This window comes from Dreissena polymorpha, chromosome 9, assembly GCF_020536995.1.
Source record: "Dreissena polymorpha isolate Duluth1 chromosome 9, UMN_Dpol_1.0, whole genome shotgun sequence".
Classification (NCBI taxonomy): Eukaryota; Metazoa; Mollusca; class Bivalvia; order Myida; family Dreissenidae; genus Dreissena; species Dreissena polymorpha.
In genome coordinates this window covers 21,494,341-21,519,060 of record NC_068363.1, presented here as the reverse complement: position 1 = coordinate 21,519,060, position 24,720 = coordinate 21,494,341, and the positions used below count along the sequence as shown (strand labels likewise).

At 36.5% G+C, this 24,720-nt stretch overlaps 2 protein-coding genes across 3 annotated transcripts in view; both read right to left on the bottom strand.

Annotated features, from left to right (window-relative positions):
- Window positions 1-6,346: 6,346 nt before the first annotated feature.
- On the bottom strand, window positions 6,347-11,918 carry LOC127846705 (uncharacterized). Of its 2 annotated transcripts, XM_052378203.1 has the most exons (3): window positions 11,106-11,918; window positions 10,638-10,748; window positions 6,347-10,056 (listed from the first exon to the last, which is right to left on the bottom strand). In XM_052378203.1, the coding sequence occupies exons 1-3, from the start codon at window positions 11,112-11,114 to the stop codon at window positions 8,836-8,838; spliced, it is 1,341 nt and encodes a 446-aa protein (XP_052234163.1). In that variant the 5' UTR covers window positions 11,115-11,918; the 3' UTR covers window positions 6,347-8,835. The 2 variants fall into 2 exon arrangements, with proteins under 2 accessions (XP_052234163.1, XP_052234162.1); XM_052378202.1 differs by having other exon boundaries at window positions 10,638-11,918.
- An 11,347-nt stretch (window positions 11,919-23,265) lies between these two features.
- The window catches only part of LOC127846695 (NLR family CARD domain-containing protein 4-like), a 755,110-nt gene continuing 753,655 nt past the window's right edge, over window positions 23,266-24,720 (bottom strand). Inside the window, exon 9 of the transcript XR_008033618.1 lies at window positions 23,266-23,795. The gene's annotated coding sequence lies outside the window, so the exon portion shown is untranslated. The remainder of the gene's footprint in view (window positions 23,796-24,720) is intronic.

Here is a 24,720-nt window from a genome sequence, read left to right as displayed (position 1 = left end):
TCCTATTGCTCATCACAAGTCTTTGGTTTCAGATCTTTTAAAGTACGTTTGTATAGAGGAAAGGAACAATATGGAAGAAATTTATAAGATGACAATTCAGAACCATATCTGGTATGTCAATACATCTTTGGGAAACATATGAAAACATGTAATGGATTGTATGCATATATGCATTTGTTGAAATTAAAGTTAATGTGTATTTATTTGTGCAGCTAGACACATTTTCAAACAGGACTGAACGCTATATAATCAAGTTATACGAGGATTGAATGCACTACGATCAACGACTTTTTACGTAAACTAAGCATATTCATGGAATGCATAACTAAACGATTTTTCGTTAATATTTGATTGTTGTTGTTATAAGGATGGCTTTATGCGTGAAATTTTATAGTTCCTATGAGAGAACTTTAATATGTGAGTCTTGCCATTCTTATAATGGCAACCTTAATGCATGCTCAACAGAAAATACTATAGAGTAACGTTTGTATATTTGCCCATTATGTTTATAGCCGTAAAAAATTAAACCTAAATTCATCAGCAAAATTACTAGTATTTTTGCATATGGTTAAATCCATTATATTGACGTTGACAAATATAGCCATGACGGAAAAGAACTTACAAAACAATGGTAATATCTTTACAAACATAACAAAAGATTTATTGCTATGATATATGAATGAACTGAATATACCAATTAACACACTCATTCACACACGTTTCATAAATAATGATACATGTTTAACAAGGGCTGTTTGTAAAACATGCATGCCCCCAATATGGGCTGTCCGTTGTACTGGCAGCAAGGTGTTTTTTTTACTAAGAAAGTGACGCCGATATTCGGCGTCTTCCCCTACCAGAATTTGTCCCCTAAAAAATACCATTTCCCCTCCAAAAATATAATTTTTCACCAAAATATAATATTTTACCCTCAAAGAAATGTTTTTTTTTTTGGGAAGTCGACAATTAACCAATTTGTACCATGTACAACGATCTCGCTCTCTCTCTCTCTCCCGACGAACACTCAAATCTGGGAATCCCAGTGATTCTATATATAGCTCTTAAATTACGTCATGGAAACCGGGCAACTAATCGTATTAATCATGTGACTATTTTACTGGATTCCGGTCTTGCGCGAGAAGGGTGTTTCGTCAATTAATTACCAGAAAACAGTCGAATTTACATCCGGGTTATGTGAAAGCCAAGATATAAACGTTAAAACAGAAAAAAGTCTCACAATTGGCGTTCATACACGAACAAAATAAAACGTTCGGACTCGGAAAATATTAATTGCGTTGACGCATTTTTTAAGAATGAATCATCAAAAACCGTTGAAACCCAGCAGGATTCGGAGGTACATGTAATCAACATCGATTAATACTGTCGGATTATTGTGAAAGTGAAAGTAGACAATCGGCAGCTGCCGCACCTTTCCCTTCCAATACTGTAGCAGATCTAGATCGTCAAACCATTCATCATGAAATTGAAATCACAATATTGACATCGTTCCCCGGCCCAAGTTGTAAACATTTCCCATTATTAGATCTACCCCTGCAACTTTATTTAGGCCTTTGACTTTAATATCATACTTGTTCATGTGTTTAAGAACAAAAAGGTCAGAGACATGCCTCTTTTTCTAAAAAAAAACCCTGAGGTCTGTAGGTGAGTTATAGACATTGAAATGAACAGTTTTTATTTCCCCAAATATGTCTCTTTCGCGCTCGATTTTCCCCTTTTACCCAGCGTCCAGCGTCTTCCCCTTTTTCTAAAAAACCCCCTGGCAGCCATTGTGTGAATACGACTTTTGTCACTGTGACCTTGACCTTTGACCTAGTGACCTGAAAATCAATAGGGGTCATCTGCATGTCACGATCAATGTACCTATGAAGTGTCATGATCCTAGGCAAAAGCGTTCTTGAGTTATCATCCGAAAATCATTTAACTATTTCGGGTCACCGTGACCTTGTCGTTTGACCTTGTGACCTCAAATTCAATAAGGGTCATCTGCGAGTCATGATCAATCTACCTATGAAGTTTCATGATCCTAGGCAAAAGCGTTCTTGAGTTATCATCCGAAAATCATTTTACTATTTCGGGTCAACGTGACCTTGACCTTGTGACCTGAAAATCAATAGGGGTCATCTGCGAGTCATGTTTAATCTACCTATGAAGTTTCATGATCCTAGGCATATGCGTTCTTGAGTTATCATCCGAAAATCATTTTACTATTTCGGGTCACCGTGACCTTTACCTTTGACCTAGTGACCTGAAAATCAATAGGGGTCATCTGCGAGTCATGATCAATCTACCTATAAAATTTCATTATCCTAGGCATATGCGTTATTGAATTATCATTTGAAAATTATTTGACTATATCGGGTCACCGTGACCTTGACCTTTGACCTTGTGACCTCAAAATCAATAGGGGTCATCTGCGTGTCATGATCAATCTACCCATGAAGTTTCATGATCCTAGGCGTATGCGTTCTTGAGTTATCATCCGGAAACCATTTTACTATTTCGGGTCACCGTGACCTTGACCTTTGACCTAGTGACCTCAAAATCAATAGGGGTCATCTGCGAGTCATGATCAATGTACCAATCAAGTTTCATGATCCTAGGCATATGCGTTCTTGAGTTATCATCCGAAAATCATTTTACTATTTCGGGTCACCGTGACCTTGACCATTGACGTAGTGACCTGAAAATCAATAGGGGTCATCTGCGAGTCATGATCAATCTACCTATAAAGTTTTATGATCTTAGGCATATGTGTTCTTGAATTATCATTTGAAAATCATTTTACTATTTCGGGTCACCGTGACCTTGACCTTTGACCTAGTGACCTCAAAATCAATAGGGGTCATCTGCGAGTCATGATCAATCTACACATGAAGTTTCATGATTCTAGGCGTATGCGTTCTTGAGTTATCATCCGGAAACCATTTTACTATTTCGGGTCACCGTGACCTTGACCTTTGACCTCAAAATCAATAGAGGTCATCTGCAAGTCATGATCAATGTACCTATGAAGTTTCATGATCCTAGGCCCAAGCGTTCTTGAGTTATCGTCTGACAACTACCTGGTGCTCGGACCGACCGACCGACCGACATGAGCAAAGCAATATACCCCCTCTTCTTCGAAGGGGGGCATAATAAATAAAAACGGTTGTACAACATCAGGTTGGAATAACCCGCTGGAATGTACTTACGTTCACTTGACGGTATTGGTTGATGCAAGCGTGGTCAGAAAAATTACAATGAACAAAAACAAGATATATTGAATGACCAATGAGCATTTTGCATCGGACTTATTCTTAATTAGTATTGGACATAACAAGCACATGTATTGCAGCAGCTTTCATGGGTAAACCCACTTAATAGAGAGGATGGAATTCACGCAAAAAGTAAAAATGTATAATATGAAAAGGGAGAACGAATTTGACAGTACTCCATAAATATTTGGACTGTCCGAATACGAATGTATTAAGGATGTGTTTAACCTTGTTGTTTATGTATTGGCTCATTTCGTGTTGTTTTTTTAAACCATACATTTAAATGTCTTCAAACAAACTTACTTCAGAATACTATTACAAACATTTTTCACTTGCGGGTACGTTGTACTTTTTGTAAACTTGTGTATTTTTAACCTAGATGAGGTTAACCGATACAATAGTCAAACTAGAGTACAGGAAATACAAATAAACGTACCAATAATTACATGGTAAATTGTGCAATAATCCCGCCTGCATTGATATGATAAGCTGAATGATTACTTTGTTAAAAACAGGGAACGCGCGCAGTATAATGACTCTTTTGTGTATGCCCTGTCCACCATACTTTTAAGCTTGTTCATGTTCGTTGTTGTCGTACTAATAAAAAACACTTCTTCTTCTTCAAACATTTAAAACAAAGCAAATGACAAAGCCGAAACATCCACGACAAAAAGCATACGACACCATGAACATTACGAAAAGAACGTCTTTGTCCGGCGCGTGAGTCATCCAAGCAATGTTAAGATAAACTCAGATAATATCGAAGGGTTTCTCAATTTCGTTTCCCCTGATATTGGAAAATAATATATATATATATATTTTTCAGAAAGTTGTAGTGTGCATGAAACAATAAGCCAGGACATCGAAAGGATAGAGAAGAACACTAACATCTTAAAATTATAACCTGGATATGAACGAAAGCTTCTAACAATGTGAGCACATACTAATAGAAGGCTAAATTCCGTAATAGTATATTCAAATGGTTAGCAATGCATTCAGTTTGAAATATATTCATTTACAGATGCTATTTATGTGCGCGCTTTTGAATGAAGTAAAACTCCCCTTCTGTTCCAATGTGGATAAATTGTAGAAAAAAACGACGGACGAAGAAGATATGTCTTCTTTTGGCGTAAAGACAGATTGAAAACTGTCACAAACGCGGTAGTTATTATTTGTACCCCTGCAGTTATATCGGAAATAAACATGCAGCAGACGCAAGCGTCGAAATTATCCAAAAGAAAATCGTAAATGCGTCCAACACTTCCTGAATAAAAAAAACAAGGAACCTTTATTTTGCTTCAACGTAAACACGTTGTGTAAACTTACTGATTGTACATTGACTGTACACTGACATTAAACACTCATTCGAAATGGTGTTGTGTTAATATTTATGTAACACAATTTACCAGCGCTTACACTTATCTGTTTTTAATATAAGAAATATGTGTTTGGGTAAATGATTACAATTTATTTCCCAAATTTGATATACATTTTAAGGTACGTTACATTTTGAGAGGTTGATGTCACTTTATGTTTACTTGAAACACAAAAATACTCAAAATTTCACTGTATCTTCTAGATCCAACCTATTTCCGCAGTTTCTCTAACATGGTTTTGGGGTATTTATGAATCCTGATCGGATTGAGCCTAAAATACAACTATGATTTCATGTTTGTAAATAAATGCTCATGTTACTGTCCCTTCTGTGTATGTAAAACTGTTCCAACTTTGGAGATGTGTTGCGGTGTTAGTGTGGGCCGGTATATAAATGTGAATGAACCATCTTCTTTTGGGGAGGCTGTTCGGCTAGCGCAGTGGTTAGCACGCTCGCTTCTCACCTAGGCGATCCGGGTTCGATTCTCGTTCCCGGCGCATGTGAGTTTGGTTGGTGGTCATCATACCGGACAGGTGGGGTTCCCTCCGGGTACTCCTGTTTCTCCCCGCACAACACAAGACCGCCTCACAATTAAAAAAAATCTTTCCGTAAATAATAAATAGTCGAAATTGCAGCTATCAGTCAAAATTCGTCCCTAATTTCGTGAGTCTAAAATCAGATTATGAAGGAGTGATGGGACACACTCCGGGTCCGCACATAATGCAGCCTCGGGCGCGGAGGGACCTCATAAACACGGAAATACACACACACTTCTTTTGGGGATTTCACAGTATGTCTGCTTAGTTCTGCATCGTAGCTAGGCGCCCACGCCGAAGTCTCCAATAGGAATATGTATGCCTGTATGTCCGTATCTGGTTGTTCACACATATGTATGTATATATATATATCTGGAAAAAATATTGACTAAATGCATGTGCGTATAGTGTTATGCATGGAGAGTCTATGAAGTCTGCACGATCGACCTTTCGTGTGTATATCTCGCCTGATCAGTATACATGTTTTTCGTTTTGCTTAGTCCTTATTGCATTTTAAAAGTTGTTGCAGTGTCTCGGAAAATCAAATCGGCTTAGTATACTATCTTGAACAAGTTTTGGGCGAAAACATCTAATTACATAAAACATAAAACAAAATTGCTATATCCTTAATACAATCTAAAAAATCAAATTGATAAACTATCAAAACGTATTTTTTTTATGGATTGATTAATTTATGTTCAGCATTGTATGTTAAATCACCAAAATTCCAAAACATTGGTGTAGGTTTTTTCATAACATAACATAGCGATGCATTATTTAGTATTGATTAAATGTTCACATATTTATTTAAACATGGAATAATAATAAATAGTGTATAACATGTAAACTGTGTTTGACCTGTTGGGGACACTTGTATAGTTTGTTAAAATACTCAATTTAATGAGCTGTATGCATGTGTGTTTACGTATATCATTTCCTGTAAGTCCTACCCGTCATAATATGAGGCATGAGAATGCAAAATGATGAAATCAGCTGAACTTTTTTAGCTGGGGGCCAGGGGGCCGAAGGCCCCCGGAAGCTCCTGAAAGATAGCAAATTGATTTGCAAATAGAAAGCTATCCTCAAGTTTAAGACCAACATATGTTGACAGTAATTCTTGCAGCTTACTTAACATGCATACAATGAAAAACAAACAATGGTTATGTTTGTACATGTACAATAACTTTATTCAGTCATTTTATCTATTAATTTTTTAAAGGCTTATAGTGACTAGTAACTTAATATGTAGGAAGTATATCATTGAATGCTAACCATTGTACATTTTTACAAGCACACTTAATTGTAAACATAATTCAAAAGGTAGTCTTTTCAACTAATATGGTTCAAACAGAATCTCATGGCATGTTATACATAATCAAAAACTAACAGAAACTTCTTCATTGATACATTCACTTTAGAACAATTATAATCTAAAATTAGCATACAAGAATCACAGACTTAATAAATGCCATGACTTCAGACTAGATGTGAAGTACTAAATAAATTCTTGTAGTGACTAGATGCATGGGTGAAAGTACAAAAATTGAAAATACTGAAATATTTTAGCTGGGGGCCAGGGGGCCGCAGGGCCCCTGGTTGGTCTAGGGCAAAGCCCTGGTCAGGGGTCCAAGGGGCCGGAAGCTCCTGAAGGATAGCAAATTGATTTGCAAATAGGAAGCTATCCTCAAGTATAAGACCAACATATGTTGACAGTAATTCTTGCAGAATACTTAACATGCCTACAATGGAAAACAAACAATGGTTATGTTTGTACATGTACAATAACTTTATTCAGTCATTTTATCTATTAATTTTGAAAGGCTTATAGTGACTAGTAACTTAATAAAAGGAAGTATATCATTGAATGCTAACCATTGTACATTTTTACAAGCACACTTAATTGTAAACATAATTCAAAAGGTAGTCTTTTCAACTAATATAATTCAAACAGAATCTCATGGCATGTTATACATAATCAAAAACTAACAGAAACTTCTTCATTGATACATTCACTTTAGAACAATTATAATCTAAAATTAGCATACAAGAATCACAGACTTAATAAATGCAATGACTTCAGACTAGATGTGAAGTACTAAATAAATTCTTGTAGTGACTAGATGCATGGTTGAAAGTACAAAAATTGAAAATACTGAAATATTTAAGCTGGGGGCCAGGGGGCCGCAGGGCCCCTGGTTGGTCTAGGGCAAAGCCCTGATCAGGGGTCCAAGGGGCCGGAAGCTCCTGAAGGATAGCAAATTGATTTGCAAATAGGAAGCTATCCTCAAGTATAAGACCAACATATGTTGACAGTAATTCTTGCAGAATACTTAACATGCATACAATGGAAAACAAACAATTGTTAGGTTTGTACATGAAAAATACATACACTTAATTGTAAACATAATTCAAAAGGTAGTCTTTTCAACTAATATGGTTCACACAGAATCTCATGGCATGTTATACATCAAAAACGCACAGAAACTTCATAATTGATACATACACAAAATAATAATCTAAAATTACCATACAAGAATCACATGTAACATAATAAAATTTAATGCAATGACTAGATCTGAAGTAGTAAATAAGTTCTTGTAGTGACTAGATGTTAAGAAAATTGATATTTCACTGTTTATTCAAACTCACTTAACAGTATTAAATAATAACAGCACATTCATTTAATGAACAAGTGCCTGATTTCAAATTACACCTACTTATGTTATATTAGTTTTTTTTATTACAATGCTTGAGGCTCAATATGTTTATCTTTTTTTTTCTAGCATAATTGAATTCGAAAGCTACAACTCAGTCAGCCTCATTAATACAAGCCTAGTTCATTTCTTCCTTTTGGCTGCAAGTTCGGTGAGGACTTCTTGTCTTCTTTTTTTCGCCATTCTTTCCTCATGGCGAGCAGCATCAGTAACGGCAAACTCTGCTTGAAGTCTTTTGTTGGCAGATTTACTTTCAAGCTGCTTTTCTTTCAAAGGATGGTTTTTTCTTTTCTCCATCTCTGCAGCTCTGGTTTCTTCTTGTTGTCTTTTGTACCGCAGTGCAGCAGACCGCAGATTTTGACAGAGCACTTTGTCCACCGGATCTTTTGCTGCATCGTGTCTTTCAAACTGCTTCACTGCATCAACGCCATGGTTGGCAAGGCCATACCTTGTCGACTGGATGGCACTGTATGTTTCTATTTTCATTCTCCCAGTCCTAGAATTCAAAATGTCTCCCATCACATTGAAACTGCTTTCAACTTGGGGTCCATGAAAACAGCTAAGCAAACTCAACACCATTTTGCAAAGTGTAGGGTACTTGCCGGTGGCATTCACAGCTGCCCACCAATGATCAATTCGAAGTCCACTGTGTGAAGGTAAGAATCTATCAACCTGATAATCTTTCACCTCAGTAGCATATTTCTCCTCTTCTTCTTCACCATGAAGAACTTCATGCACTAATGTTGGCAGCTTATTCAATAGTGCTGAAGTGTGCACACTGGTTCTGATAATGGGATCAATAGCTGAAGCAGAAGTAAGCACAGGGTTAGCCAGAGGTAGCTTTTGCTGCATATACTTGCCACAGTTGATGTAGGCAGATTTCACTTGCTTACGGAATGTCTTCACATTTAACTCCTTACTTGTTATTTTACGGATCAGTTTCTGATTGGAAGCTCCCACAAACATTTTCTATCCTTGAGCATTATTTCACTGCTGGTGAGATTCAAATTCATCAGCTGCTTTCCAGACTTGTTTGATACTGCATCTGGGACAATGAAGCATGCTAGAAACTTGGTCATCAACTCTTCTTGTTTATCAATGAGCTTGTGGATCAAGGGTTCCTTTGTCTCAAATAACACTATGTAAGACTTAAGCATGGGCAGCACAGAAACATAGAAGTTCAGTACCAGATCAGTCTTTGTATTTCTTTCCAACAAACGTTCAATGATACGTTGTTTTCTTGCCTGTCCATCTTTTGTCATATTCTTTCGGGACAGCTCCATCTGGATTTCCTTCACTCTCCTTTCAGCATCTTCGCTCACTTCCCTTTTTTTGAGTATGTCATTCACCACCGACTTGTACAATGACTGCTGAGATTTGTCCATGAACGCATAGTACACAACACGGTACACATCCATCAAGCGCTTGGTGTTCACTGCAACATCATAACAGGAAAGCCACCTGTGGGACACAAACTGCTCAGGCATGGTGAATTTTATCCCTATTAAGGTTGCTACCTCTTTCATCATGTCCCTTACGTCTGTGCTCCATTTCACATCATTGTGAATGTCAGTGAACAACCGTTCAACCCAAAACTCAAATGGTTCACAAAGCTTTTTAGAGGCATTGTGAATATGGTGACACGTATCACCATCTATATCTAGAAGATGTGGAGCCATGTCACGGAGTCTTGCTTCAACGCCAGATTTACAACCTCTCATCATGTTGCATGAGTCCATCAACACAGATGTCAAATTTGTCCATGGTATGTCATGAGTAGCAAACAAGTCAATAATGTGATTCGTAATAGTCGCTGAATCTACTTTGATCAAGTCAATAGAGGTAAAATGTTCTACCACTACTGATGACGTTTCTGGGGAGAAGTAGCTGACAAGTACTGTCAAGACTCTGTGCAGATTTGTGCTCGTACTCTGATCCATGTTGAGGGAAAACTTGAATCGTTTCATGTTGGACACTGTTCTATCAAAATATGTCTTCCCCATTCCAAATTTCATTTTGTATGACGCTGAGGTTCTTTCCATTGGCAGGTGGTTTAAAGCCTTAGTGTCTTTTGCTAAGCCTTTGGCTAAGTCAACAATCTTGGGGGCCATGGTGAAAGGCAGCGAGTTTTCGGCAATGAAGCCCAACAGCATTGCCTGCAAACAAGAACAGGTCAACTGTGATCTATGCGTCATAAAATTAATACAGGCATTGTTTTGGTCTTTGTTATTATATTTTTTTTAAAGGACAAGAATTTATCTTTTATTCTACAAATAATTCTTTTTGAAAATATCACCATGATTGCGATATATAAATTATACCAAAATATTCAACATTCATATATGAACAAATTTACTGAAATCCTTGATGATAGGCAGAAAAAAATAGTATTGTTACTTTAATTGGGGAAATTTGTTATTTAAATATTTATACATAAATAATTTTCTGCATAATTCATGTGAATGCTCTAACTTGTTTGGATTAAACAAATATATACAATGAATAGAATAATTAAGTAAAAGAAGTTTCTAGATGTAAAACGTTTAATACTTAATAACTTCTGTGTAGTGTAATGTTAAATTTTATATGAACAATAATTTAACATATTTTTATCTTTCAGTTATACATATACTTCTTGGAATAAGAATAAGGCCTTAAAAAGGCTACGAAGATTTCAGACAGTAATGTATATCAGTAACACAATCGTGTTATAAATATTCAGATTTGAATTTAGTACCTCAGCATTTGACACACGATCACACATCTGCACAGTCTGAAATGGGTTGTCTGGTTTTGTGGCGTTGGCGCTGTTAGTGCTGATGGCATTCTTGATGGATCCATCTTCAGGCTGAAAAATACATTTAGTATTTACCAAGTGATCATTTAAAATCATTCATGTTAATATTTTTTCTTTAACTGATAAGCATTGGTAAGTGCTGCATACAATTACAAAATGTAGAGCATAAAAAGCATTAAGTAGATCTAATGTAAAACATCCAGTTTCAGTCTCACAGGCTTATTCACTTCATAAACTGTAACTTAAATTAATAAAAAAAAAATACTAATTTTATTGGAATTTAAAATACATAAAACGACTGTTTAACATCATAAGTAATATTATTTACGTTTATGTGCAATATTCTTGATAAAAGCTTCAATAATTTTTACTTTGTCACAGTTAGTGATTTTTTTTCAAATAACCTACCTTTTTCATGAACGATTCTATGTTGTACGACTGCAGCTTATTTTTTAAACGCAAAACATGTTTTTGCGTTTTAATGTGGTCATTTATTGCAATGAACCCTCGGCTTCCATTTGACACTCTTATGGCACAATTCGTACAAGATGACACCCGGGGTGTTAACTTTGACAAAGTCGGTTTTCACAAGCCGTGAGTGTTTTTGTCCATCAATGCAAACTTGAACATCCCGTTCTAACCAAGAAAACGAGAATTTGTTTGCTACATTGGATTCAAGATCCTTAAGCTTTGCGCAGTCTTTCTCCGTTATTTTATCCATTTTTATTTAAAGACACTTCATTGTACATTTGAACTTTGAACGCTAGCAGACGACGAGACAAATGGCTGACGATGACAACCGCTTTTTTTGAATAACATTACTTTTCGGCAGTTTTCGTTAAAGTTCGTTACGAAACACGGCTTCCTGTAGAAATCCGCAGAAGACCTTCGTACTTGCAACGGAGATTGACGAAAGCACTTACCGGGCGAAAAGTGCCCAGTGGGATAGAATGATTCTCGAAAATGAAAGAGCAATACGCCCAGGGGGGTAGACTAATTGAGAAGCAATGGTCGAGTCTATATTTAGATATGGGTTAACAGAACAGTGGGAAACCAATTTATGGCGTCTGGAATCGATCGTATTTTGTTTATTTTGTTTGTCGGCATTGCTGGACACATGGCCTACCACCCCCCCCCCCCCCCGAAAAAAACTCATCGGATCTGCATCGATCTAAAAAATGGCCCTGGCGATGATAAAAACCGCGGAATTCCGCGAATCCGCGGAAAATTCTCATATGTTAAGCCTTGTAAAAAACAACATTATTCACAGCATATGTCTAATTAATAATACATTCATCATAGTAATATGCAATTGTCTTCGTTGATTTCATAAACCATGCTGAGATAATACATGCAGTTCTAATCTGCATTGTCGATGGTAAAGTTATTTGTTTATAATGCGCGTAGTTCTAAGTGTGATATAATTTTTTTTTAACAATATCAAAGTTACATTTTTTAAACAATGTAATCATCATCATTGTAATCATCACTCCATCATCACAATCATCATCATGATCATTATAATAATAATAATTATCATCTTCATCATCATCATCATCATCATAATCATCATAATAATCATCATCATCATCATCATCAGTAGAAGCATTATCGAAAGATAGTTTACAAAAACATCATCGCAATCAAGCTAAGAAACATTATTACTGCCTACACGGACAATGACAACACTGTTTAACTATTGAATGTTGTTTAATAATCTTTAGTATTATACAATATAAGCAACAAAAAGCTCACACAATTAATAAACAATCCGAAACAACCGATTACTCGTAATTAATTAGAAACAAGGGCTGTTTGTAAAACATGCATGCCCCCAATATGGGCTGTCAGTTGTAGTGGCAGCCATGGTGTGAATACGTTTTTGTCATTGTGACCTTAACCTTTGACCTGAAAATCAATAGGGGTCATCTGCCATTCTTGAGACATCGTCCGGAAACCATTTTACTGTGTCCGAGTCACCGTGACCTTGACCTTTGACCTAGTGACCTAGTGAAAGTCAAAAGGGTTCATCTGCGAGTCATGATCAATGTACCTATGAAGTTTCATGATCCTTGTCGTAAGCGTTGTTGAGTTATCAACCGGAAACCATATTTCTAAGTTGAGTCACCGAGACCTTGATCTTTGACCTAGTGACCTGAAAATCAATAGGGGTCATCTGCGAATCAAGATCAATGTACCTATGAATAACATGATCCTAGGCATAAGCGTTATTGAATTATCATCCGGAAACCATTTTACTGTTTCGGGTCACTGTTACCTTGACCTTTGACCTAATGACCTGAAAATCAATAGGGGTCATCTGCGAGTCATGATCAATGTACCTATGAAGTTTCGTGATCCTAGGCGAAAGCATTCTTGATCATCCGGAAACCATTTTAATGTTTCGGGTCACTGTGATCTTGACCTTTGACCTAGTGACCTGAAAATCAAGAGGGGTTATTTGCGAGTCTTGATGAATGTACCAATGAAGTTTTATGATCCTAGGCGTAAGCGTTCTTGAGTTATCAGCCGGAAACCATTTTACTATTTCGGGTCACCGTGACCTTGACCTTTGACCTAGTGATTTCAAAATAAATAGGGGTCATCTGTGAGTCATGGTCAATGTATCTATGAAGTTTCACGATCCTAGGCGTAAGCGTTCTTAAATTATCATCCGGAAATAATTTTACTATTTTGGGCCACCGTGACCTTGACCTTTGACCTAGTGATCTAAAAATCAATAGGAGTCATCTGCAAGTCATGATCAATGTACCTTTGAAGTTTCATGATCCTAGGCCTTAGTGTTCTTGAGGTATCGTCCGGAAACCATTTTACTATTTTGAGTCACTGTGACATTGACCTTTGACCTAGTGACCTGAAAATCAATAGGGGTCATGTGCCATACATGGTCAATCTACCTTTGAAGTTTCATGATCCTATGCCTAAGCGTTCTTGAGTTATCATCCAGAAACCATCTGGTGGACCGACCGACCGTCGGACGGACCGACCGACATGAGCAAAACAATATACCCCCTCTTCTTCGAAGGGGGCATAATAATTATATGTAAAATATACATATGTGAGAAAATGCATCTAAACTGTTGAATCTATATGCATTTTACAAATAAATACTTTCATTTTGTTATTTTCATTGAAACGTAAATTTTATTGACCATTTCTTGAGGGTACAGTTATCACAGAAGATCAAAAGGACACGCCCTTTGTACACAAATCAAATATACACACATTAATATCTTAAATATTAACTAATCAAGTTGTGATAATTATAAAGAAAAAAAACGAAAATCATAACTGTAAAATCATGCAATAGTAATAGATGAAGTCAACTGCTTTGAGTATATTGCGGAATAAATGTACAGTTAATTGCGCATACTTTAACGCGCATGTGTAAGACTGTATCAAACTCTTAAATTATAAAATTCCTCAACACAAAAGACATCATTGAATTAAGCTATGTACACATTAATACCATGTACACGAAACGTTAACTCAATGTAATTAAAAGTCTTATTGCAATTAGTAGTGTGACACTTGCTATGTAGCAAGAAGAAACATCGCCTAATCTTTTTTCGTGTTTTTGAACTAATGCATCTGAAGTTATTTACAATTTCCGAGCTAAATTGACATGATTTTGTTTATTAAAAAAATTCCATCAATTGAACAGCAAAGCTCGTGCGAATGTGTATCTTTTAAAGATGGATGTATATTAAAAATATAAATTTGTCATTGAATGTCACTACAAATTAGACTAAGATCATTTTAAAATCGAAATATTATTTGTCTACTCTATTGTTTTGTAAAAAAAACACAAGTGGTATATTCAACAACACAGTATGAGAGCATAATGCTTTAGCTTAATTTTATGTATGAAACAAACAAGAGGGCCATCAGTGTTTTCATTATTAACCGATTGGCGATCCATATCATCGGTTGAAAATCTCGAAAAATCGGTTGTTTTTTATCCGATAGTGAAATAAATTTAGTGGTGTCACACCGCACCGTTTTTATGAAACATCGTTGACGATTCGTTGGTCTAAAACGAAAGAGCTAATCAGAAGTGTTTTAACAGAAATATTGCACACCGCGCGGTTTTTATTAAAACATCGTTGACGATTCGTCGGTCTAAAACGAAAGAGCGAATCAGAAGCGTTATAACAGAAACCGATGTACAAATTCAGCATGGAGTCTGGTGGCAAGAAAAGAAAACTCAGTCTTTTAGACTTTGGCTTTAAAGCTAAATCTGGTTAGAAAGAAAATGACACAGTTGATTTTTCTGTTTGTTTATATTGTTAGTTATTGTTCAATAACTATCTGTTATATTTGTTTTGGTTCTCGTTATCTTTTTTTCGCTGTTGTAGATCGGCTTCTTTCACGATTGTTGTGACTTTTCTTAGTGCCGTTTGTTGTTATGGTTTTATCGCTCAAAAGAGGGTAAGTTTTCCGCATTATCAGAATTGTATTCAACTGTTTATAGTTTGACACAATCACCCTTGTTTGAAGTTGTTGTTTGTTTGTTGCGGGTGTTTTTGTCATATAGATCTAGTTTTAAATTAAGTAAGGATTGACAGCTTCTTACATTAATTATGACTTCGTTTGCCATTGTAATGGAGCAGAGGACAATTTTCATTTAATAAATTTAATACAAAGGGAAACATATAAATTGTCTGTACTTAGACCTGTCATATTAATTACTACAATGTAAATATTAGTTTGATTTTGTTCTTGCTTTATGAGTAAATTTATATTTAGGTACCAAAAACTCAACATATAATGATGATAGAAGGTGATCTGTTCAAATAATTTAATAATATAATTTGATCACTAAATTTTCAAATAAAATGATATGGATAATAAAATAAAAAAGATATGAAAAAATATGATGATGAAAAAACTGCTCAAGGCAATTTAATCTGTTTTGATCTTTTGAAGGCTCAGATGATGGTTCTGCGAACCTAAACACTAGTGAAGCAATGGCAGTTGATGTGACACCATTGCAGAGCAACATAGATCAGCCGACAGTTTCAGGGAGTGATAGCAACATAGATCAGCTGACAGTTTCAGGGAGTTATATGACAGATACGGATAAGCCTACCAGTTCGGAAAAATCATCAGATTCTGGGAGTCAAGAAAAGCACAAGCCTTTTACTGATGATGAGTGTCTTACTTTGACACAGTCATTATTTGAAAGTTGTACCAACAAAGTTCACAGTCGATATTTATGTCAACAAGCTTTCTGCAGCGATATTTCTGACTCTGAAAAGAAAAGACTTTCACCAAAAAAGTTTAATCATAGCAAGTTAACTGATTATTGGTGGCTGTCATTTGTTGAGGGGCAGGGAATGTACTGTATATTATGTAAAAAGCATAACTTAAAGCATAAATTAAACAAAAGAGATGTTTTTGTTACCACACCTGCTACTAGATTCTTGGAGGATGCTCTTAAAGTTCATGCTGCTTCTCAAATGCACAAATCAGCCATTGAAACAGAAATGGTTCAGAAATTGTCAATTTTTCATACTGAAGTGTGTCACAAAAAGAATGTTGAATCGTCTTTATATGAAAAAGTTTTTTCCACTGTTTACTTTCTTATGAAAAACTTTGTTTCAAATAGGAAATTGTTGCCATTGTTAGATATGATTGAAAATGTCTTTGAGTATGAGAATTTAAGATTTTTTAACCACAAGTCTGCTGGTTCACAAAGGGATTTTTTTCTGTTACTTGGTGATACAGTCAAGGATAGTGTAATAGAGAAAGCTCACAAGGCCCAAGCATATGGTTTGCTGACAGATGAAGTATCAGATATTAGCGTGACAGAACATTTGATTACATTTATTCAGTATTTTGATCAGGAGCTAGGCAGTGTGCAAACATCATTTCTTTCTTGTCAGAACATTTTTGAACATTATTCTTCAGCAAATGCCAAGGCCATCTCTGATCTTCTTCTTGAGTCAATAAACACAAGTGGGCTTGATCTTGGTAAATTTACAGGATTTTCCTCTGATGGCGCATCGGTAATGGTTGGGAAAAAAGGAGGGGTTGCTACATTACTTAGAGAGAAGTGCCCAACTCTTATAAATGTTCACTGTATATGTCATAAACTCGCCCTTTCTTGTACAGACAGCAATGAAGGCATAAAGTATGTGAAAGAAGTAGAACTTGTTCTAAGGCAGTTGTGGAACTATTTTGAAAACTCACCCAAAAGAATGGCATGTTATCTTAAGGTACAGATGGAACTTAAAGGATTAAATTTGAGTAAAGGTGCATCTAAGAAAGTTGCTTCACGCTTGAAGAAAGCCTGTAGGACCAGGTGGTTAAGTCTTGATTCTTCTGTTACAGCAGTCTACAATGACTATGAAGCTTTATTACAAACTTTAGATCTTGCTAAAACTGAAGATGCTATTGCTTTGGGACTTTCTAAGAAAATAAGAAACATAAAATTTCTTGGTGTTATTTACATTCTGAGACATATACTTCCTGTGTTGTCACATCTGTCAAGAGTTTTCCAGAGTAGCTCTTTCAATTTTTCTGCCATTATCCCTGAAGTCAATAGTGCAAAAGACAAACTTGATAGTATTCTTCAAGAAGAAACACCAATTACGGCTTTGCAAAGTGATATAGACTCAATTAATAACATCAGTGCTGAACTCTCTTTGAACTCAAAAGCCATGAATGAAATTCAGTCTTTATTCAAAAATTACATTGCTGCTTTGAAAAACAATATTGACCAAAGGTTTACTGATACTTCAGAAATCATAACCTCATTTAGTATTTTTGATATCCAGGGTATTCCAAATGATACAGCACAGTTTAAGGAATATGGTAATAGAGAAGTACAGATACTTGCTAGACATTTCTACAGAGGAGAAAATGGAGAAGAATTGTCTGATCAGCTTAAAACAGAGTGGAATGGAATGAAATACCATCTTAGGGATATTTTAAAACCAAAATTTCCACATAACTCTACATCCAAGATGACAAGCACAGAGAGGTGTTTAATACAACTGCTATCTGTCCCTATTTATAAGCAGTTCTTCCCCAAGTTAACATTTATTGCTGAAGTTGCAGCTTCACTTCCTGTCACAAATGCCTGGCCGGAGAGAGGAGCAAGTTCTTTAAAAATATTAAAACTATACACAGGAATAGAATATCCAATGACATGTTAGAAGCTTTGTTACAGGTGACTATAAATGGGCCAAGATGCGAGGATTCTGGTGACATTGTTAAGCAGGCAGTTTCGAAATGGCTCAGTATTAAAAATAGAAAAAAATTAGCAGAACCTTTGTCAGTGAAAAAGAAAATAGGTTCAGCTACTCCTTCTACTAGTGACACTTGTGTTCAAACAGACCCTGTCATGTTATTAGATCAGGAAGAATTGAGGGAAGAGATCAAAGCAGCTATTAAGACATTTAATTTAGAGGATGATTCAGATTCTAGCAGCAGTGCCAGTTACAGTGATAGTGACTCTGACTAGTCTCTTGCGAGATGTAAATAAAATGTGAAGTTCTCATCAGGTAAACTTAATTTTAATAAAAAAAATAATATTGTTTTCTTCTCTTGTCTTATTTCCTTTTTGTCAATCATGAATTTCAGCCAGAGCACTGATATCTATTAGCCAAAGTTGCATATTCATTTTTTTCTCGGGGGGCTTCGCCCCCCTGAACCCCCTACCAGGCGTTGCCCTGGACCCACGGGGGGCCTAGGCGGCCCCCTAGACCCCCGGCCTAATCTGTTGCTTTATTAAAAAAATCGGTTGTTTCAGATAATAATGAAAACACTGGGCCATGATGGCCCTGTATCGCTCCACTGTTTTTTATGCGAAAAAACGTGCAATGCGCATGGGTTAAAATGTACTCAAGCATGTGACTTTCTCTTTCTATCCCTCGTTCCACTGGGCGCTTAAATTTGGAAAGGTGAGCATTTTTATATATGGAAAAAGTTACTACCGTATAACTAAACAGACTAAAAAGCCTGGAAATTGTTGCACAGGTCCTTTGCTTATAACGTAGGTACATTTATCTCTCCAAAAGATATTGTCGTTCTTTCTAGTTCACATATTTTTAGATGCTGAAGATCAAATCTACGCATTTGATTTGAAACAGATTCACAAGACCCATATGAATCAAAATTCCTTAACCTTTTACCAAACGACACATTTTGGTCATTCCCAATTTGAAAGAGGTTGCAGACGACAATTAAATTGTAATGGAATCTGAAATGATCAGGTAGGGAAGAAATAATTGTGATACAAGGAGAAATAAATCATCTTAAGCAATTTCTCCTTTTATCATAATTATTTATAAAGTCGTCAGCTACAAACCTGTAAAATCCTGTTAGTGTTTGGTAAAGGGTTAATAATCTCTGGTTCCTTCTCAAGAGCCTTTCACATGTTAAAAACAAATACAATAGTAGCATCTTTCTTTGTAAAGAATCATCTCAAAATATAACAAGGGCTGTTTGTAAAACATGCATGCCCCCCATATGGGCTGTCAGTTGTAGTGGCAGCCATTGTGTGAATACGTTATTTGGCACTGTGACCTTGACCTTTGACCAAGTGACCTAAAAATCAATAGGGGTCATCTGCGAGTCATTATCAATGTACCTATGAAGTTTCATGATCCTATACATATTAGCTTTCTTGAGTTATCATCCGGAAACCATTTTACCTTGTAAAGTCACCGCGACCTTGACCTTCCAACTAGTTACCTGAACGTTAATATGGGCCATCTGCGAGTCATGATCAATGTACCTATTTAGTTTCATGATCCTAGGTGTAAGCCTTCTTGAGTTATCATCCGGAAACAATTTTTCTAAGTTGAGTCGCCGTGACCTTGACCTTTGACCTAGTGACCTGAAAATCAATATGGGTCATCTGCGAGTCATGATAAATGTACCTATGAAGTTTCATGATCCTAGGCATAAGCATTCTTGAGTTATCATCCAGAAACCATTTTACTATTTCCGGTCACCGTGACCTCGATCTTTGACCTAGTGACCTAAAAATCACCAGGGGTCATCTGCGAGTCATGAGCAATGTACCTATGAAGTTTCATGATCCTAAGCAAAAGCGTTCTTGAGTTAACATCCGGAAATCATTTTACAAGTTGGGTCACCGTGACCTTGACCTTTGACCTAGTGACCTGAAAATCAATAGGGGTCATCTGTGAGTCATGATCAATTTACCTATGAAGTTTCATGATCAAGCGTTCTTGAGTTATCATCCAGAAACCATTTTACTATTTCCGGTCACCGTGACCTCGATCTTTGACCTAGTGACCTAAATATCAATAGGGGTCATCTGCGAGTCATGATCAGTGTACCTATGAAGTTTCATGATCATAGGCATAAGCATTCTTGAGTTATCATCCAGAAACCATTTTACTTTTTCGGGTCACCGTGACCTTGACCTTTAACCTAGTGACCTGAAAATCAATAGGGTTTCATCTGCGAGTCATGAACAAATTTGGTAGAGGACTATTAGATATAATTACATACCAAATTTAGTAGCCCTAGGCTCTATAATTATGAACAAGAAGATTTTTAAAGTTTGCACAAAATAGGCCTTATTTAAGCATATGTTCATTTTTGTGACCCCCGGGGCAGGGTCAAATTTGTCCCCAGGGGCATAATTTGAACAAACTAAGTAGAGACCTATTAGATGTCACTACATATCGAATTTGGTCGAAATAGGCCCAATAGTTATGGACAAGAAGATTTTTAAAGTTTGCACAAAATGGGCCCAATATAAGCATATGTTCAATTTTGGGGAACGGTCAAATTTGATCCCAGGGGCTTAATTTGAACAAACTTGGTAGAGGACTATTAGATGTCATTACATACCAAATTTGGTAGCCCTATGCCATACGGTTATAGACAAGAAGATTTTTAAAAATTGCACAAAACAGGCCTTATATAAGCAATTTTTCAATTTTTTGACTCCCCCAGGGCAGGGTCAAATTTGACTCCAGGGGCATAATATGAAGAAACTTGTTAGAGGACTATAAGATGTCACTACATACCAAATTCGGTAGCCCTAGGTCCAATGGTTATGGACAAGAGTTTTTTAAAGTTTTAACAAAATAGGCCTTATATAAGCAAATATTCAATTTGTTGACCCCCCGGGGCAGGGTCAAATTAGACCCCAGGGTCATAATTTGAAGAAAATTGGTAGATGACTATAAGATGTCACTACATACCAAATTTGGTAGCCCTAGGCCCAATAGTTATGGACAAGAAGATTTTTTATAAGTTTTCACAAAATAGGCCTTATATAAGCAAATTTTCAATTTTTGACCCCGGGGCAGGGTCAAATTTGATCCCAGGGGCATAATTTGGAGAAACTTGGTAGAGGACTATAAGATGTCACTTCATACCAAATTTGGTAGCCCTAGGCCCAATGGTTATGGACGAGAAGATTTTAAAAGTTTTCACAAAATAGGCCTCATGTAAGCAAATTTTCAATTTTTGACCCCCCCCCCAGGGCAGGGTCAAATTTGACCCCAGGAGCATAATTTGAACAAATTTGGAAGAGGTTCACCCCAGGAACATTCCTGAGAAATTTCATCAGAATTGGACCAGTAGTTTAGGAGAAGAAGATGTTTACAGAAAAAGTTAACGCACGGACAGACGGACGCACGCACGACCAACACAGGACCATGACATAAGCCCCGCTGGCCTCTGGCCAGTGGAGCTAAAAACAACATATATTTTTGACACATAGCGTCAACACATTTTCGATGTTTACAAATTGCCACATGCACTTCAGGACATTAAAATCAATAGATTTATACTAATACAATGCCTAACAACAGCATACACATGTAAAAGCATTTATGAGATCGAGTCTGGACATATACAAAGTCGATTAATTTTTATGTCATTCATACAATCAAAGAATCTTTAACAAACATCAGCTTTAACTCTAAGGTCATCGTGGGCAGTGTCATCAACGCCAACAATGTCACGTACAGACATGGCAAAACAGGCAAAAACAGCCAGACTCTTCAAAGTTTTGGATTTGACACGCACTGTGCAAAAAACGCAAATAAAAATACTTTATATGTATTTCAATAATCCAAGTGTTTTGAAGTCTAGAGAATGGAAGACAATCGAAACGATGATGCCATGAACTCTTTATAGGTAAAGTCAACGGAATGATAAGTGTACAGTTCAATACTCATGCTTCAACGCGCACTACTTAAATTGTAACTCCGTGTTTGAAATTGTTTATTGTATGAAAACAGAGACAAGCATTAAATAAAAACATATCACATAACATTTACACAAAATATATACGCAATGTGATGATGCCATTTTATTGCGTTAAGTAGTGAGACATGAAGAATTGCTGCCTATGTATCTTTATTTTTATAAATACATATCAAATAGTTTACTATTTAGGAGCGAAATTTCCGTCATATTGTTCATTTCAAGAGGCCATTATTGTTACAGAAAAACTCCGGCGAATGTATCTCTTTAAAGATTTGTGGAACAGAATCATATACGTGTCATTTGACTTAATACAAATAAGTTCAGATTGTTATAAAATAGACACATTGTTGTTTCCGCTATGTTAACTTGTCAAATAACACGTGTCGGAAATGCAACAACACACTTTGCAAAATGTTATAGCTATAGTGCATGAATAGAACGAACACAACATCTGTGTACACATAATGTAAAATAAGTTTCGATTTTTGCAAAGAATTAAAAACACTATCAGTCTTCGAAATTAGCTTTGAAAAGTTACATGCCAGTCGGGCCAGTTACTTAAGAATTTTTACATGCCCAACATATTTTTTACATGCCCAAACTTTTTTAACCAAAATTATAACAAATCACAACATTTTAACACTTACATGCTACACATAGTAAAGCAGAACATTTGTTTCAATAGTAGTGAATACAATTACATCTAATCAATCACTAGAATAAAGACGGTCGATCGTTACACCAGTGCTCTTGAAAAGAGCATTCTCTGGTGTCCGCGTACCATTTCTTGGCTTCCTTTTTCTCTAAATCATTGTCAATATTCTATTTTGGAAGTGCTTTATCGGGCTTAGTCCCATCATCATACCTAAGATACTGCCTCTATGTCGACAATGACATTTGTTTACATTGACAAAAACGGAAGCGTATTACTTGATTGAAATGATCGATTCAAAAAGCATCTTCTCGATTAATGTCTAGAGAAACCGTCGATAAGAACCGAATGTGACCGAACTGCATCGGTCAAAAACAATTACGTGTGCAAGCAGGTGCGTGTTGTTAAACCAATCGAATTTCATTGTTTTACAACTTACGGCAAGGTGTTTGTTCGCAAAATTGAAAAATAGATCTGCAAATATCAAGAACCGCTTACGATTTTTTTTATAAACTGTCAATTGGCTTCAATAATTTACATGCCCGGCGGGCCACAAACGTGAATTTTTGTATGTGCCCGGCAGTAATTTTACTCGTCACGGGCGATCGGGCGTGTGCTAATTTCGAAGACTGCACTATAACAATTCAATAACACTGGTTTCATACTTTCATACATATTAAATGTCAAACAACAACAAACACTTATTTATAAGAATGAGTCTGGATTTATCTGAAGTCCAATTGAAATTCGACTATATTTGAATCTTTCCATTAATTCAGCAAATATGTCATATGCATAATCTTCAATGCTTAAGTCACAGTGAGCAGGGTTATCAACACCACCAATGTAATGTACCGGCATGGTAGAATTAGATTCAGATTCATATGTTCGGAATTTTTTAACTACAACATTCGGCCGAGAAACAAGTTCCTGTTGAACTAGAATGTATTCCTGGAGTAGGATTCGTTCTGGGGGATCAATACTTGAAGCACAACCAATTTCTAGCTCAATATCAATTGCATGCGGACGTGCTGCCAGTCTGCCCACAAGGTCCCGTAATTCCGAGGGAAGCAATTTTTTAGAGTAGATATTCAAATACTTCAATGATCGTGGTACCTGCAGCGCAATGTATGTATTCAAATGTAGTGTAAGCGTCTCAAGCTGTGTAAGTGATGATAGCGACTGAGACAACGACTCTGCATGATCCACTCTCAAACCTCTCTTTTCGCCACTCAGACTCAGTCTCTTGATGTTCAGACAATTCAGAGTCTCACACAGGCCAGGGCTGTCTTTTTTGGCGATAATACTAAGTGTGTCCAGCTCTGTGAGCGATAATAGCGACTTCTTAATAGACTCTGCATAATTTAGATTAAAATCTATATACTTGCTTCCCAAACTCATACTCAGACTCTTGATACTTAGACCATGGAGAGCTTCCCACAGATCAGGATTGGTTTTATCCACACTAATACTAAGTGTGTCCAGCTTTGTGAGCGATGACAGCCACTGTTTCAAAGACTCCGCATACTTTGTTTCAAAACCTCCTTCAGTACCTTGCAGTCTCAGACTCTTGATACTTAGACTATGGAGAGCCTCCCACAGACCATGAATGTTGTATTCCACACTAATACTTAGTGTTTCCAGCTCTTTAAGCGATAAAATCGACTGCTTCAGAGACGTCGCATACTTCAGTCTAAAACTTGAATTAACGACAGGCGAATCCTGACTCAGAGTCAAACTCAGACTCTTAATACTCAGACCCTGGAGAGCCTCCCACAAACCAGGATTGTCTTCATGCGTACTAACATTTAAAGTATCATACATACTAACATAAAGTGTATCCAGCTGTTTGAGCGATACTAACGACTGTTTCAGAGACGTCGCATACTTTAGTTTACAATTTGTATTGAGGCAATCCAGACTCAGACTCTTGATACTCAGACCCTGGAGAGCCTCCCACAGATCAGGAGTGTCTTCTTCCACACAAACATAAAGTGTTTCCAGCTGTTTAAGCGATAATATCGACTGCTTCAGAGACGTCGCATACTTAGGTTTAAAACCGTATATGTAGCCGTATATGTAGCCACTCAGACTCAGACTCTTGATACTCAGACCCTGGAGAGCCTCCCACAAACCAGGATC